The 15592-nt window shown below is 39.5% G+C and overlaps 2 protein-coding genes across 5 annotated transcripts in view; one reads left to right on the forward strand and one right to left on the reverse strand.

Annotated features, from left to right (window-relative positions):
* The window catches only part of Gbs-76a (Glycogen binding subunit 76A), a 44613-nt gene extending 38937 nt beyond the window's left edge, over nt 1-5676 (reverse strand). Inside the window, exon 1 of one of the 3 annotated variants that reach the window (XM_076441945.1) lies at nt 5536-5676. In XM_076441945.1, coding sequence (XP_076298060.1) covers nt 5536-5595 — 60 coding nt within the window. In that variant the 5' untranslated portion in view covers nt 5596-5676. The other 2 variants (XM_076441947.1, XM_076441942.1) reach the window with 2 other exon arrangements.
* On the forward strand, nt 5567-15456 carry Aln (divergent protein kinase domain 1C). Of its 2 annotated transcripts, XM_076441966.1 has the most exons (5): nt 5567-5716; nt 10868-11028; nt 12017-12315; nt 12526-12704; nt 12815-15456. In XM_076441966.1, exons 1-5 carry the CDS (start codon nt 5567-5569, stop codon nt 13043-13045), a joined length of 1020 nt encoding a protein of 339 aa, XP_076298081.1. In that variant the 3' UTR covers nt 13046-15456. The 2 variants fall into 2 exon arrangements, with proteins under 2 accessions (XP_076298081.1, XP_076298080.1); XM_076441965.1 differs by having other exon boundaries at nt 12017-12704.
* Nucleotides 15457-15592: the final 136 nt, after the last annotated feature.

The raw sequence follows: 15592 nt of genomic DNA on the forward strand, positions 1-15592 counted from the left end.
AAAATAAAAACAACTACAAAAGCACCCGTCAAAATACAGAAAATATACGAAATTATGTTTAACAAAAACTACCCCCAAGTTGCATCCGAACAAATTATCAAAACGAAAAATAAATTTGAAGAAAAACGCATCGATCACATTTCTGCGGATCTATTGTAACTTGAACCACAGATGTTCTCTGTACGAGAACGAAGCAACCCCCATTGGAATAATATTTGAATTGGCTTTCGTCCTGTGCATAGGCGATTCATTCTAAATCAGAAGACCGCGGATGTTTATGCATTTTCCCATGTTTTTAGACAAATTTTATGAAAAAGTGGAATGAAATAATAAAATCTTATTTTTAATGGGGGAACAGCCTTTGTAGATCCAAAACAAATAAAAATTCTATCAAATTTTATATTCTAGCCTTTTCGGAACATTTTCATAAGCCATGAATGCAGAAAAAGATCCGCAGTCTATTGATTACTAACATTAAAATTACGTTTCGATTAGGTTAGGGTTCTCTCGAAGTTGGGGCGCAGTCGAAAGGGGTCTACCCACGCTCAAAATTTGATAAACTTTTTTGTCGAATAATGAAAATCACCACAATAAATGAAAAAGTTATTCCAACGAAGAGTGGCTCCTAAGAGTTTTCATAAATCCATATCAATAGACTGCGGATCTTTATGCATTTCTAAATAAACTAGTCGAGTGAAAAGTAAAACGGTAACAGATTATAAAAATTCAAGAATATATATGTATATTGGGCTAAAGGGATGAAATGAATTTTTATTTTATTCCTGCATCGCGCGCGATCAATGCAGAATATTTTTCTTTTGCACAAAGATCGACAGTCTACTTATCAAAGACAAAAGCAAACTAGTCACGCCGCAAAATTCAGACAAAACACAAAGCTACACGGGCCGGAAGCTCTTCGATTTAGGATCACGATTTCACTACCTCTCGGGGTTGCACTAAATAAAAAAAGAAAAACGAAATCTCATGGTACAACACTGAACTAGAAACCACATTCAAAGAAAACCACGTGAGCCGTGTACTCTCGACTCAGCGTCGTCGGTGCGCTATAAAAAATCCATAAAAATCCAAACTGCACCACAGAGACAAATGTGTTCACTCGTATCGAAACTCAATAAAATTAATCAATAAAAATTCACCAGTGTCCGAAAAAATGTCACGATGGCGGTGTGCACACTCGGGACCGATATAATAACAATGGCCCCCACCAGTCGCCACATATCCTCGCGCGCACCAGAAAACAATCAAGTTCGTGTGTGAGACGCGGGAGAAGCTATCGCGGGTGACCCCCTCTGGCCGACTCGCATGGGCGCAGGAGGCGAGGGTACACAGTGCGCGACGCGGTTGCCATTCGAGAATTCGAAGCGTGCCGTCGCGTCGCGACGACCGTGCGGCCCCTGGATGCTGTTTACCGGGTAGCGCGCGTGCACGCGGTCAGCCCTAGCTCGAAGGGCGCTTTCACTCACCGACTCTCCGCCTGGCAGTGGTGTTACGGGCCCGTCCAGGGCGACCGGAAGTGGAGGACACTGTCACAGCCCGGTCTGGCGGTCGAGGACACTGTTTCCGCGCGAAGGAGGGGGTCGAACCGAGCTAGAGCTCCAAACTCGAGGAGGCAAAACCGTGGTCCGCGTGGACGTGCGTCTGTCCGGCGTAAAAATGACGAGGATGGGCGTCGCGTTGCACGACCGCCGGCACAAGGGCGTCGAAGGTCGCAGCTGCGCGTCGAGCCGTGCCGTGCCGTGCCGTGCCGTGCCGAGCCGAGCCGAGGAGCGGCATACAGGTGCGTCCCTCTTTCGCGATGAGCCACGACCGCGACCGCGACCATAAGCGCGATTTGGAAACTGCCCGCGAGCAGCGCCGTCGTCCACGAGCACCCTCCTATGTCTGACGGGCCGCATCAGAGAGGGGAAACGTAAAAAGACTGGCTTGTGAACCCGGTCTAAATGCGGCTCTCTGGCTGTACATACTGACGCCGATGACGTATCTGCGCTCGGGATATCGCGAAGTTGAGACAGGGCTGATGCTGAAGAGTATTCTGGTGATGCTGCGCGCTGCGAACGCTGACCAGTTGTCGCCCGATTAAGACTTGTCCCTCCCACTCTACCCTTCCCCTTCTACCACGCTATTCCCCCATTTTCCGGCGACCAGCATCCCCACGCTTCTGCAAAGACCCGGTCACGTGATGCGTTTCGTCTCTGTCATGCATGTCGTATCATACGTCGCAATGTCACGCGACTTAATCCGGTAACGATAGAGAGAGGGTAACTGTATTCCCCTTAATTTCTCCCTGGTCCGGCGATACCAACGCGCTGACCGGCACGAGTGCTCGGACAACTTTCGTCTCCAGCTGCTGGAGAGATATCAGTGTTAAGATAACAAATCATATGTCACCCCTGGCAAAATATAGCAATCAAATTGATCGAGCACATAGTTCCTCCAATAGTACCTAAATCCCTTATCATTCGATTTTTTCACAACAGCAATGATTACACAACTATTTTGTTCTTATTAATTTCCTGGACGAGCGCGACAAAATTTATGTTCATCATATGTATGTATATCTACATTTTCTCTAATGCTTAAACGTTGGCAACAGGAGAATAGAACTATTATTTCGATTTCAAGCGAATGAACAATATTCAACGACCTACTATACCATAACCTTCGGATGACCTTGAAGTATCATTTTAAGAAAATTAACGTGACCTTGACAACACTAATAAAGAAAATTTTCCAACTTTTTCTATTGCAATGTATAGCCAATCGAAAACCGATCGAATTTTGTTTAAAATATTTTTTTGTCAGACTATCGCAAGCGCTTAATTGAAAAGTCGTGAAAACTGTTATTACGTGGGAGACACCCTGTATATAGAATGGAATTATTCTAGGTCGGAAGGAATGTTTAATTTTCGAATTAAAATAGTTCCGAGTGCAAAGGATTAAAATACGGGATTACGAATGAAAAACTGTCAGTTAAAGTATAAAAGAAACGACGTAGTTTTTGGTAACTGTTTTAAGGAGCGTAGGAGGGCTAAATTAATTAGTAATTAAGTGCAGGGGTGACCGTTTTCTGGAGGTTAAGGACCCGACGAGAAGGTCCAACAAATTTTAGCATCGATCGCATACTTCGAGCAGTTACGTGTTTCTCGTGATACGGTACTGGAGGCAGCACCAGCCAGACTCTCAATTAGTAGGTGGTTATAGTCGGATCAAAAGCAACTGGTCCCAGAGAAAAACACCGTTTCCACTCTCCTTCGCATAAAATACAATCTCGAACTTTTAAAGCGTTGCCTCGCATCGCATTCCAAAGGGCGAAAGAACGATGTGGATTGGACATGTCATGATCAAAGACGGGAAGCATGGTGGCGATAGTGCACGGTAGCGTTTATTGCCCGACTATTTTTGTTCGACCTGTAGATTGGATCATTTGACGTATTCTACGCACTCGGAAACCTAAACTGCAAATGACGCGCCAGCAGAAAAAGTTGCACAGCGGCTGATCTAGTTAAACGTTACCGTAGCGTAGTGGACGTTATGCGTCAATGCAAAATTTGTAATTAAGTAACCGTTAAATGTGAAAATGTTTGTAAAAATATATTCTATCGTGCAAACTGTTGTTAAAGAAAAATGTGTAGTTATTAAGATACAATTTAATTTGTACAGTAAAATGTAATTGCAATATTAAAATTTTCAATTCAACTGTTTCTAAATAACATTATTTATTAATTTGTTTTATTTCTTCGAAACACCGTGAAATTTAAATTTGGGAATTATTTAAATTTTAGGTTACTGGATAACCTCCAGATGGATATACCTCAAAGTCAATTAACTCGATACTTGAGAACTCAATATACCTTCAAACTAGTGGGTTAACAAACCATTTCAACGAAAAAATGATTTGATTACTTTTATTCACCTTTCATATCTAAAATGTGGCCAACTGAATCAGCTCTATAATATAATAAAAATGGAAATTTTATGAATATGTGAACAATTATGTAAATAGTCCGTCTAAATAATCTGAATTCTTGTAAATAAACTAAATAAGCAGAGTGATCATCGATCTGATTATGAAAAATTTGCTAAGGTACGGTGAAAAAACTTAATGAAGATTTGTATTCGTTATTACTGGAGAACTAATACCAGATGGGACGAAATCAAATTCGTTTTGCTTTGGAATAACAATGTTATTTATAGCTATATTAGCAAAACATCATACTATGCGCCAGTTTTAGTATCGCGTTGCGTGGGTATGTGAAAGATTCTTCGACCGGGGTAATATTAGGCCTGACGTAAAATTACGGTCTTTTCTCCTCGTGCACTTGATGTCTTACAGTTATTGCTTATTTTAACATCGGGCAACGTCGAATTTACGATTATTACCTTTCTCTAATGATTTCCTTTCCTCTTAACAAATTTCGCGAAATTATTCAACTTATTCGAAATATTGGTTCAATAATTGTTATCTCGTCGAAATTCCGAGCTTGCTACATTATAATTATTGAAATTCTATTGTATGCGCGCAACGGAACTTCCCCATAAATCCAATCTCTCGTTTCAAAACTGCAGTAATGCATTATTACATATCTAGTTCAGACATGTCAAATTCTTTTACCACCAACGGCCTCATTAACAATTATAAATGAATTCGAGGGCGGCACACGTATGTACAAAATAACGTACGTTTGTTTCCAATGAGAATAAAGAATAACACACGTACGTACTCAAAAGGTAACAACTCTTTTCGTGGAAATTCCACAGGAGCGGATATTTGTTAAACGAAACGTACAAATTGGAGCAGAATTTTTTGAAAAATGGAAGGTATCTGTTTATTTCGAGCCCTGGTTTTACTAATAGTTGTACCATTATTCAAAATCTCGTTTACATTATTAAATACATATGTACCGGGATCTAACCAATTACTAAACATTTAGGCATTGTATGCGGTATTGCACCAATTTCATAGCCACAAAATTTCAAAAACCATAGAGAATGGAAATATTGTAGGTTGGAAGAAACGTTCAATCTTCCAGTTAAAATATAGCTCAGATTGCAAAGGGTTAATGGATTCCCGAAATTTTCTAGAGAAAGCCCGCTGCGAGTCGGCCGAAATTCAAATTCGCCCGTGCTGGCCGAGTCTAAAGGCACGCGGGGGCATGCGCGCAGAGTCGATCACGGAGTGATTCGCCGCGAGAGGCGCGACGCGGCGTCGCGACGCTGGCATGTGCCGCAGATTATGCCGCATTGGCACAACCGTACGACACCGGTCGGTCGTGGAAGTTGTTCGAATCGTATCCTCGCGAGTCAAACCAAACGACGAGAGTGGATCGGAATACATAATAAAGAGCGGAGAAGAACGAGAGACGTGACGATGCGTCGCCGCGGGAGAAAACGACGGTCAGGTGATCGTCGTCGTTGAGCGAGACGAACGGCCGCGCTCGGTGTTGCATCACGACGGATTAGTGAAAAAAAAACAAAGGAAGATAACAAAAAAAGAAAAAGAGCATTCTCACATACCAGAAAAGAGAAGAACAGTGTCCGCAGGATCATGAACGTCCGAAGGCTGCCCGGTTTCATATACCACTACAAAGTGGTCACTCTGTTCGTGTTCTCTTTGTCCCTGCTGGTCGTCTACTTGCTCCTGCACTGGGGTATTATGTGCACGAATCTCGAAGCCTGGCGGCACGTATCCAACGTGGTGAGTCCTTTCGAATCGCACACGCGCCGGCCGACAGAGCCTACCTACCACCCTTTCCTCGGAACACACACGCACACACGGAGTCGCGCATGGGGATTCTGTCGAGAAGGGTGCAAAATCCAGGGTAGTAGAGCAAGGAGCACGGAAACGCACGACGAGCACGCACGCGCCCTCCCGACGTCCACGAAACAAACTTCTACGGAATACGAGCCACCAGCTTCCTCGCACGCGTGTACACCGACTAAATTTGAAAACATTCTCTCTCTGTCTCTGTCTTTCTTTCTTACTTTGTGATCAGTGTTCACGTCTGTTTACAGTCCTGTTATCGAGCCTACCGCTGCTCCGGCTGTAAACAACCGGATTTCGAACGCGAGATTTGCGGTTAACTACTACGTGACTCAGATCAGCCGTGCAACTGTCAGCTCGGTGGAAAAGTAATTCCGGTTTTGACTAGGGGTGGGCGAATTTCCGAAAATTTTGGTGTCGATCGGGTATTTTCTACGGGATCCGAACGGGACTAGCGATGGCGTGCGGATCACTTATCGTAATTTATCACAGTGATCGCAGAATCGCGATCACGGTCGTCATTTTAACTTCATTTACGCCGTGATCATGATTTTTTAATCTAGAGTGAGCTTGTTCACGATTGAATTAGTTCTTTTTTTAAATATTGGGTTGGCAAATAAGTTCGTCCGGTTTTTTACAGTGGAATAAATCACAAAAACCGAACGAACTTATTTGCCAACTCAATACATCAATTAGCTTGCATAAAAATATCTGCAAATTCTGAATATCACAAAGTATATATTAAATTAAGACTCGTTAATAATCTTTTTTTTTTGTAACTTTCGTGGAAAAACAGTGTACGTTTTTGATGTTTCATAATGTCTTAGCTTTTCGAAGGTACTGACTTCGGTTAAATATTGTGATGTGTAAAGTGATAAAAAATAGCAATTACTGTGACAAATCTCGATCGTTCCATATTTGTTTGATTAATACGTTGCGCGTCGACTCTGTGGTATTTTTATGGTTGCCGAGTCGGCAGTTCACACGAAGGGGCAATATCCTCTAATGTGCTGTTCCGCTGCGTTTATTTTTCGTACACCCTGCACCACTCTAACTTCCAGCTCTAGTAAAGCATTGAATAAGAAAATGATAACTTAAATTTTTGTAGAACGCTCATGAAATGTATATTTAATTATGCTACTTTTACCGAGTTTAGTATTTTCCGCTAAACATAGTTGTGAGTATGATCAAAAAATGATTCAATCAACTCGTGAGAGTAGCTTCCATTAACAAATATCAATCGTTGATCGTAAATAATAACGGTTAATTGTTAACGTTAATTCTAACAGATGATTAATTATTTTATTAGACCTTCCAGTAAATTATGCAATTTGATCAATATTTAAATTAAAATAAAACGTGTTTATTTATACTGTATTATTAAGAGAATAATAATAATAATAAATTGCTTTGGTTTTAGCAAATTTTTGAGATTGCTAAATTGTCAACGGATTAAAACGGACATTGTCATCTCCTCTAAAACCTCGAAAGAAAGATTACAGCTATAAATTCCGGCTGTCGTGACTGATTCGAACAAAGTACGTAGACATCTAATTGCACGCTTAGTGCCAGTGCCTACCTATTCGTACACATGTATTAGATTCCAGGCATGGAACTGTTAGGTTGGAATATTAAGAACGGATATTGGTTTACGTAACGCATTATTCGACGCACGCGAGCTAATGAAAAAATACGTCGCTGCATATACTTCGTGCAACATTGTCGTCAATATTCTCCACTTGACAATGTTTATTACTGGCCGAAAATAATCGTTTCATCTCTATAATTGTTAAATTTCAGATATTTCTACAATTTTATGTTTTCGTAGTAGAATGTAGAAAACAAAAATCCACTAAACTTGTATGTTATATTATCGCTGTCACTGAATCAATATTCATAATAGAAATGTTTTCATGCGGTATAAACGCACAGAAATTCTCAGGAGGTGTAGTGGGTAACCTGATCGGACACTATAAATATAATTACTTTGACCCAATCGGAAAATTTGACCTTTTCATTGTTTAGTTAACAATAAAAATTACGAGTTTCACTCGAGCTTTCTGAGGCTTCTAAATATATGAGCCGTTTATTTGAGAGTGGCCCAAGTCCATTTGTTAATTGTTTTTTGTTGACTGTAGTAACCCGTACAACTCGAAGTTAGCTGTGATAAATAAACTGCGGTATTTTATGCATTTATAGCAAAATTGAGTAGATGAAATTGAAAATTGTTGGAGATTTAAAAAATTTAAAATATCAATGTATGATTTCTCCTCTGTTAAAATCATTAAGGGAAGAAATAACATTCAATTCAGTTTCTATTTCTTGAAATCGATGCAGACAATTTTTATTTTGCATAGAGATCCGCAGTCTAATGATAAACAACATTTTGCCTTTATAAAATAATTATAAACAACGTATTAAAGGATGGAGAAGAATATTAAATCCGTGTTGTGATTCGTTAATGTTTAGATTTTTGCTGCGGTAAAACAACGATTTTAATAGCATTCTCTATAAATGCAATCACGTGTATCGATCTACGAGGTTCTGACGTCAGTCCTCTCACTAGACTGATTCGGATAAAACATCCCAATGACCACCGATAGCTAAATGACCCAACGTAGCCACTAACTTCAAACGACGGCTCTGTCCAGTCTCAACTCCCCTTGACTCTGTTTAACGCTCATTGTCAGTTAACGTGACCCAAAATCAGGCTGTTCATGTGACCCAAAAGTTTTTTAATTCCACTTTTTGTTACACGAACAAACTAACTAATTTAATATCTCTAATGCTTTAAGTCTACACACAGTAGCGGACCAAAGGAAGTTTAAAATTGAAATTTCTGTATATGAGTATTAAATGAACAAAATCCGGAATTTTACGTAAAAAAGTGTCCTTTACGACATTTTTCGGGATAAAGACGTTTTAATCACTGTAACTATAAAAAAAATGACGCGGCAATTCATTTAAGAACAACTCTCATTGTCCGTATCCGGTTTCCATATCCAGAACCATTTTTCTATTTTTCTATATGCACTGTGCTCTTTCTTCGGACTAATGTCTCCGTAACTAGTCTACCATATAAATAAAGAATTAGGTATAATTGAAAAGGCTCCGCGAACGAGAATTTTTTGACAAAAAGTGTATCCGGTGAGTTACTCGTGCTCACGCGACACACGGTGCCCGACATGCATCTTACAGCGGTCGGCGCTATCTGAGAAGCGGTCTCATCATGGCGTCCAGGACAACTAAAAATATCGCGTGCATGATCTGCCGTACACGCATCGAGACGTCGTCTACGCACACGCGAACGAGAACCGTCCGCAAATGTGCGTACGCGTGTACGCAACATGGCCACCACCCACGCAACAACAGGATAATTCACTTTTATTGCCCTCGCTACGACGACGCTCGAACATCCGCGGATCGAACGTAAAAGTTTTACGACACGACTCCACTGTCCGCCCACGAAATTCCTTTTCTCCCAATTAATCTGTGCTTTAAACCCCCGCGGACCGGCACGTGTTTTCGACAACTGTCTCGAAACTATTAGCTGTGTAATAAGTTCGTTCGAAACAATGCTAGAAAGTCGAGTTTTTGAAGCATGGAACCTAAAAGACATGTCATAAAACATTAGTAATGTAGCTTTTAATGCTACCCACAATTTGTACTAAATATATGCATGAATGTTAAACCTGACACCTAATATCGAATATGAAATCGCATAAGGCCTTTCCAAACCCGTCACATTTTTTGAAATATCCACAATTTGCTCCAATTTTCTCCTGATGGACGATCAGTACTGTGCAAACAAAACTGGTATTCTCCCTCTACATTGTCAACTCTACGGGACACCTCTTTGACATAAACTTATATCAGTCTAGAACTGGGGTTTACAATGACGTACATAAGGGAAACAATTCCTGGCAGACGCAACGAACGTAAGAAAACAAACTTATTTCAAACGATAAACGTAAGACCGCTTGAAACGCTATTTGCGAAGCAAGTGTCTTTCAATTCTGACTTTAACGTCGGTCTTGTGGAGACCTGATTGATTCAAATATCTCTTTCGTGCCGCATCGAACAGACCAACATCCTAAATGTTTACGTTGTGGAAGTAATTTGGGTTTCATTGAGGAAACCGCGTGACGTGATCGCTTACAACCTTTTTCTTTGTCGGTAATATTGTGTGTGTGCGCGCGCGTATGTGTGTGCGTGTGTAGGGGCTTCTTCTGATACGCACTGTACTATTTTTAAAAAATTGTAATCCGGTGAGATTGTGCATTTAGAGTTTGTACAACACCAAAAATTGAACAAACTTGAAAATACTAACCTCGAAAAACCATAATCGCGGAACACCGATAGATTTTTTATCGTCTTATAGTAGTAGTATTTATTTAGTTTAATTAAATAAGTGTGGAAATAATGGGGTCCCATGGAAATCACCGACACAGATTTCTCCGACAACGAATTTCATCGACAACGATTTTGACCGACAAAGAATTAGATCCACAACGACTTGAGATACAGTTATGATAATACTGTATGATAACATTTATGAAAAAATACTGTATAATACTACATACTATAATACTGTATAATAATACTGTATGATAATACTGTATGATAACACATATGATAATACTGTATGATAACACATATGATAATACTGTATGATAACACATATGATAATACTGTATGATAACACATATGATAATACTGTATGATAACACATACGATAATACTGTATGATAATACATACTGTGGTCGTCTTAAGTTGTTGTGGATCAAATTCGTTGTCGGTCAAAATCGTTGCCGGTTAAAGGCGTTGTCGGCGAAAGCAATTGTCGGTCAAATCTGGAGTCGGAAAACCGTGTCGGAGAAATCTGTGTAGGTGATTTCCATGGGACCCAAATAATGTTGGTTCTCGTATAAGAAGTAGAATTATACAGGACTGAGCAAGGATTTGAATAACAAACGCACATTGTCAATTGGAAGCCGATGCATGGAAATTACCCCGATCCCCGGCAAACAATTCCACAAGCGTGGGGCAATTCGTATAACGGCTGATCATAATTTTCATTTTAGTGCAGCACGCACAGAAAGGGAGCTGCAATAGGAATTCTATGCGACCCGCTATGTGCACAAAGGGGTATTCATTCGCTTGCGTGCGAAACGCTGCATGCTGGCAAAGAAGCAGTTTTCTCGGCACACTGGGAAGCGACACGACTAGTATTCAAAGCTTCAAGGTTTGTTTTTATTTTCTCTTTAAAACACTAATCATCTGTCGTAAATGGTATTAAGATTTGTCTTGCCTAAAGAAATAATTGTTTACTTTATCGCCAGAAAATGAATTTGTTGATTGTTAGGCTACGCGAAAAGGACTTTATTATCTGAATAATGGGGATACAAGTATAGACAGTGTTCGCGCATCTATTAACTGGCGTTGTTTCATAAACAACAATGAAGAATAATGAACAATGTCAATGTTTTTGTAGTCATATCATATTTAAGTGTCATCAAGTTTAAATATTCCGAATGGGTGAAATTGATTTGCGAAAGGGTGAATTTGGAGTGCAAAACCTGTATATACATATACATATACAGTAATTTCTCGTTCGTTGCGAATAATGTACTACGCGCTCGTTGCGACGTGCCTACCCACTCCACTGCCTGTCAACGCCGAGTCGGCCGAGTCGCTCCGCACGGCGGCAACGACTGTCCGCTGTCTCTTTCTTTCCTATACGCTCTTCTTCGTTGCGTTCGAAACTTCCATCGTCGATAAAACCACTAAATATTGGCCAAATTATATCGTGTTTGGTATCATTGTAATCAGAAAAATGCCAGAAATGAGTTAGTGAAAGTCCCATAAAAGCCTAATGGAAAATTAACAATTCCATCACTGCCATTACATACATTGTAAGAACTCACGGGCCTTTAAATTGTGCCGGCGACGGCGACACGCTTCGGTCACCCGATCCGTATTTCATTCTGTCCTTCTCTATGTTCGGCTCCCTATTGAAGTCTCGCTCGGCGCGGTCGGCGTGTATCTGGACGCAGTCATAAATCACAAAAGGCTTCCCTATTTGCTCGTTGCGAACTCAAACCCGCGGCAGTTTCGCAACGAACGAGAAATTACTGTATACGGGTTTCGTAGCGAAAGGGTTGGTCGGTGAAGCGATAGAAAAACGGAAAAGGTTGAAGGAGCAATTCCGATTGAAAAAATTTGAGTTTCAGAACGAAGACCCCGGTTGAGCAGTACGAGTCGCTCTACTGGACGGACACGTCCGGCACCAAGCACTTTCCGTCCGAGGAGGACTTCTGCATCATGATCAGAGATCTAGTCGTTAGCAAGCTGAACGTGACGCTGTCGGGACATCAATTAGAGAGGTTGGCGCGACTCCGCACGCACCGTGTCGAGACCGAGCCCACCAGACGACAGCTGGAGATGGAGAATCTTTGGCCGTTGCTGCAGGAGAACGAGTACCTGATGAGCATCCTCTACGAGGACAGGGACATTTTTCCGCAGCTGATCGGTACGTGCGGTACATTCTACGCGGTCGAATACGTTCGACCGATCGAAACACCCACGACGGTGCTAGCCCTGTCGGACTCGAAACCGGAATGGGCGAAGAGGCTTAAACTAGCCGTGATGATTCTGGACCTGCTCGAGGAACTCGACACCAACTTCCCCGAGCCGATCTATCTCTGCGACGTCAAGATAAACCACTTCGGTTTGCCCCTAGGCGGACAGAAACTCAAGTTTCTCGACCTGGACGCCGCGTTTCCTAAAACGATCATCAGCCGCATCACGGCCGACAGGAAGAGCTGCGAGAGACACGAGGACTGCGACTACTTCGACTGCAGGTCCGTCTGCTCGAAGGACAAACGCTGCGAGTCACCGGTCCTCAACAACAATTTGCAGGTAGTTTGTGAATTCACTTCAATATTTTTAAATGTATCCGAATATTGGAGGGGGGTCACTGTATATTTATAATGTCAGATGACTTGATAATAATTCATGGAATTTTTCAGATTGTGTGCGAGAAGATATTTCTCGGTTGGACTCTCTCCGGGACTATTATAATACCCGGACTACTTATGTCGGAGCACACCACCAGCACGCTGGCAGTGATGTTGCGACAATGTGCGAACCCGGCCGGCGACATCGGCCACTTACCTCGTGCTGCTGTGCCAGATAATTTAAAAACACGGCTGTACAACATGTTACACGATATGGAACAAGAAATCGCCGCTTCCTTGTAGATATCGTTTCAGATTATTTAAGCGAAATTAACAATCAGTGGCTGGCGATTACTTTGCAACATAAAGATAGCCACCTAAAGATATCACATTCAATTCTGATGTACGAGGTGCATGCAAAAGTTTTACTCCAATATAATTTAATATTCATGCATAATAACGTTCAATTATAATGATTATATTTATATATGATTTATATATGATTATATATCTATTAATTGTGTCAGAAATGTTTTCAATGAATTGTGTTTTATATCGTACTTTTTCCGAGATATCAAGATGAGTTTTTTCAAAGTCAACGTGCCTTTTCTAAATACCACATTGTTGCCGACGAAATGAAAAATTCAACGACCAATAATATGACCTTGAGTTGAATTTGAAAAATTCTTTGGAAAAACTCATGGTCACCTTGAGAACTCGGAAAAAATGAGATATAAAAAATCAAATTGTACTGATTGCGTCCATTAAAATGCTATTATATATGTATAATACTTTTGCCTTTTTGCTATGTTGTCCAGTAAATTTGGAAGAGAAGACGTGCGAAATCCAAGTTTCGATCCTGGAGAATCAATGGTTCAAAAGTTATAAGTGTTTAAAGTTAAGCTGTTTCTATTCCTAACCTGCCAAGAACACTGGAAATCGCTCAACTTTAAATACGTATAACTTTTCAACTATTGATCCTCCAGAATCGAAACTTGGATTTCTCACATCTTCTCGTCCAAATCTACTGGAACATTGGTTGTAAAAAGTGAATCGCGAGCCACTGATATGAAGATTTCGTTTAGAGTGGCCTCCGAATTCTAGAGTGTAAGCAGACCATATACATATGCGTATGTATAGTATCTCATTTTAATTAACATGTGGATACACGTTAACGATAATGTCATTGATAAATCTTCCCTTAAAAAATCAATGCATCGAGCTTTCATAAATTAACGCGAATTAACTTATAATAGATTATTTTTGATAAGTTGGTAGATATTTATTAATGTTAATAAACATTACGGGCCCAATTATAAGTCAGATGCACGACTTTGCTCGCGGTTGTATGTATAGACCCTAACAGAACATGGAAGTGAATAAGATTGTTTATAGTAAAATTCGAATCCAATGTTTCGATTTTCTGTTATAATTTACATATTGTATATTACAATTATAATTATTCTAATTGTAGTTATTTATTCAAATAAGTTCGTTCGAATAATTATAATGAATTAAGAACGAAACTGTGTATATCCATATATGGATTAAAATGAGACGACGATCTAATACCTAAGACCTAAGAAAACGAACTCTTCATAGTTACAGAATTGTTCCTATGAGACAGATTAAATCCTAGAGCTTATTACCCCGGCCTTGCAATATGGTTTACATGAACTTTGAAGGGTAGTGTACATAAAATACGTCGATACATACAATATAGGTAAAAAGATTTTTACAGTTTCGAGAGAAGGAATCTTCTTTGTACCTTAAAAATATTATATAAGCGAATAAGTGACCATTAGAGGCTAGTGATAGTAATAAGGAAATATATGATAACATTTCAATTATTACTAGACAGCGGATTTTATGCATTTATAACAAAAATGAGATTAGGAGAATTTAAAAACACTGTTATATTATTTTCCACCTATTTAACATGTTAAGAAAGAAAATAAATTTCTATTTCACTCGAGGTTGTTGCAATTCAGGTAAATAGAACAATTTCATTTTGCATGAAGATCCGCTGTCTAATTATTACCAACATCGAGCACAAATATTACATATAAATTACTTTCACTTGATAGCAGCCTTATTACAGAGTACTTTAACCTACTTAATACGCTTATATAGGAGCCAAAGTACAAGAATATTTATTACTTTTAATACATGGCCATATGCCTTGAGGCACTTAAAACATAAGTAGAATTATTGAATTTTTTTAGAGATAACTACTACGTGAAAGATATTAATTTTTGTTAGTATAAAAATGTAATTTACAGCTGAATATTTCAATCGGTTTTACTCGCAATGTTACAAAATTCGTTTATTTCAAAGCCTGCTGACTTCTTGGAATATCAATTGCTGGCTATTATTACTTGAAAAATACAGAATATCTAAATTAACAAATTTTTAAAAAAACTTTTTTCTATTAAAGAAATCATCAGATGGAACAATTATAATAATAAGAAAAACGTATGCTACATCAGAAAATGTTTTATGAAGAATATTTTCTCCAACTTTTCGGACCAGTCCAGAAAACAGATTTTCGAGAGAAAAGCATAAAAAATGTTTACTCGCTATGATTTACTACGATATAATCCGCCTCTGTACACATTGCTATAATTTTGACACATATTGTATATGTTTGAGATTTTCTGGAAACGAATTATTAGAATGGCCTACTTAAATAATAATATTAATATATCGATTTATTGCAGCGGAGTTAAGAAATTTCTTCCCCTCGTTTGATTAATAGATTTTAACGCGTATGATTTTAAATAAACCAACTACTTTAAGATCGCAGGGACTTGGGATTTCAAATTGATTAGAAATTCAATTTTTCTGCAT

This window comes from Lasioglossum baleicum, chromosome 17, assembly GCF_051020765.1.
Source record: "Lasioglossum baleicum chromosome 17, iyLasBale1, whole genome shotgun sequence".
Lineage (NCBI taxonomy): Eukaryota > Metazoa > Arthropoda > Insecta > Hymenoptera > Halictidae > Lasioglossum > Lasioglossum baleicum.

Bases quoted from the DNA above. Each gene is read 5' to 3' on its own strand.
- Aln (XM_076441965.1), top strand. From the start codon at position 5,567: ATGAACGTCCGAAGGCTGCCCGGTTTCATATACCACTACAAAGTGGTC. The intron at 5,717-10,867 runs GTGAGTCCTTTC...TTTTCATTTTAG, and splicing joins GGCGGCACGTATCCAACGTG to TGCAGCACGCACAGAAAGGG. The intron at 12,705-12,814 runs GTAGTTTGTGAA...GGAATTTTTCAG, and splicing joins TCCTCAACAACAATTTGCAG to ATTGTGTGCGAGAAGATATT.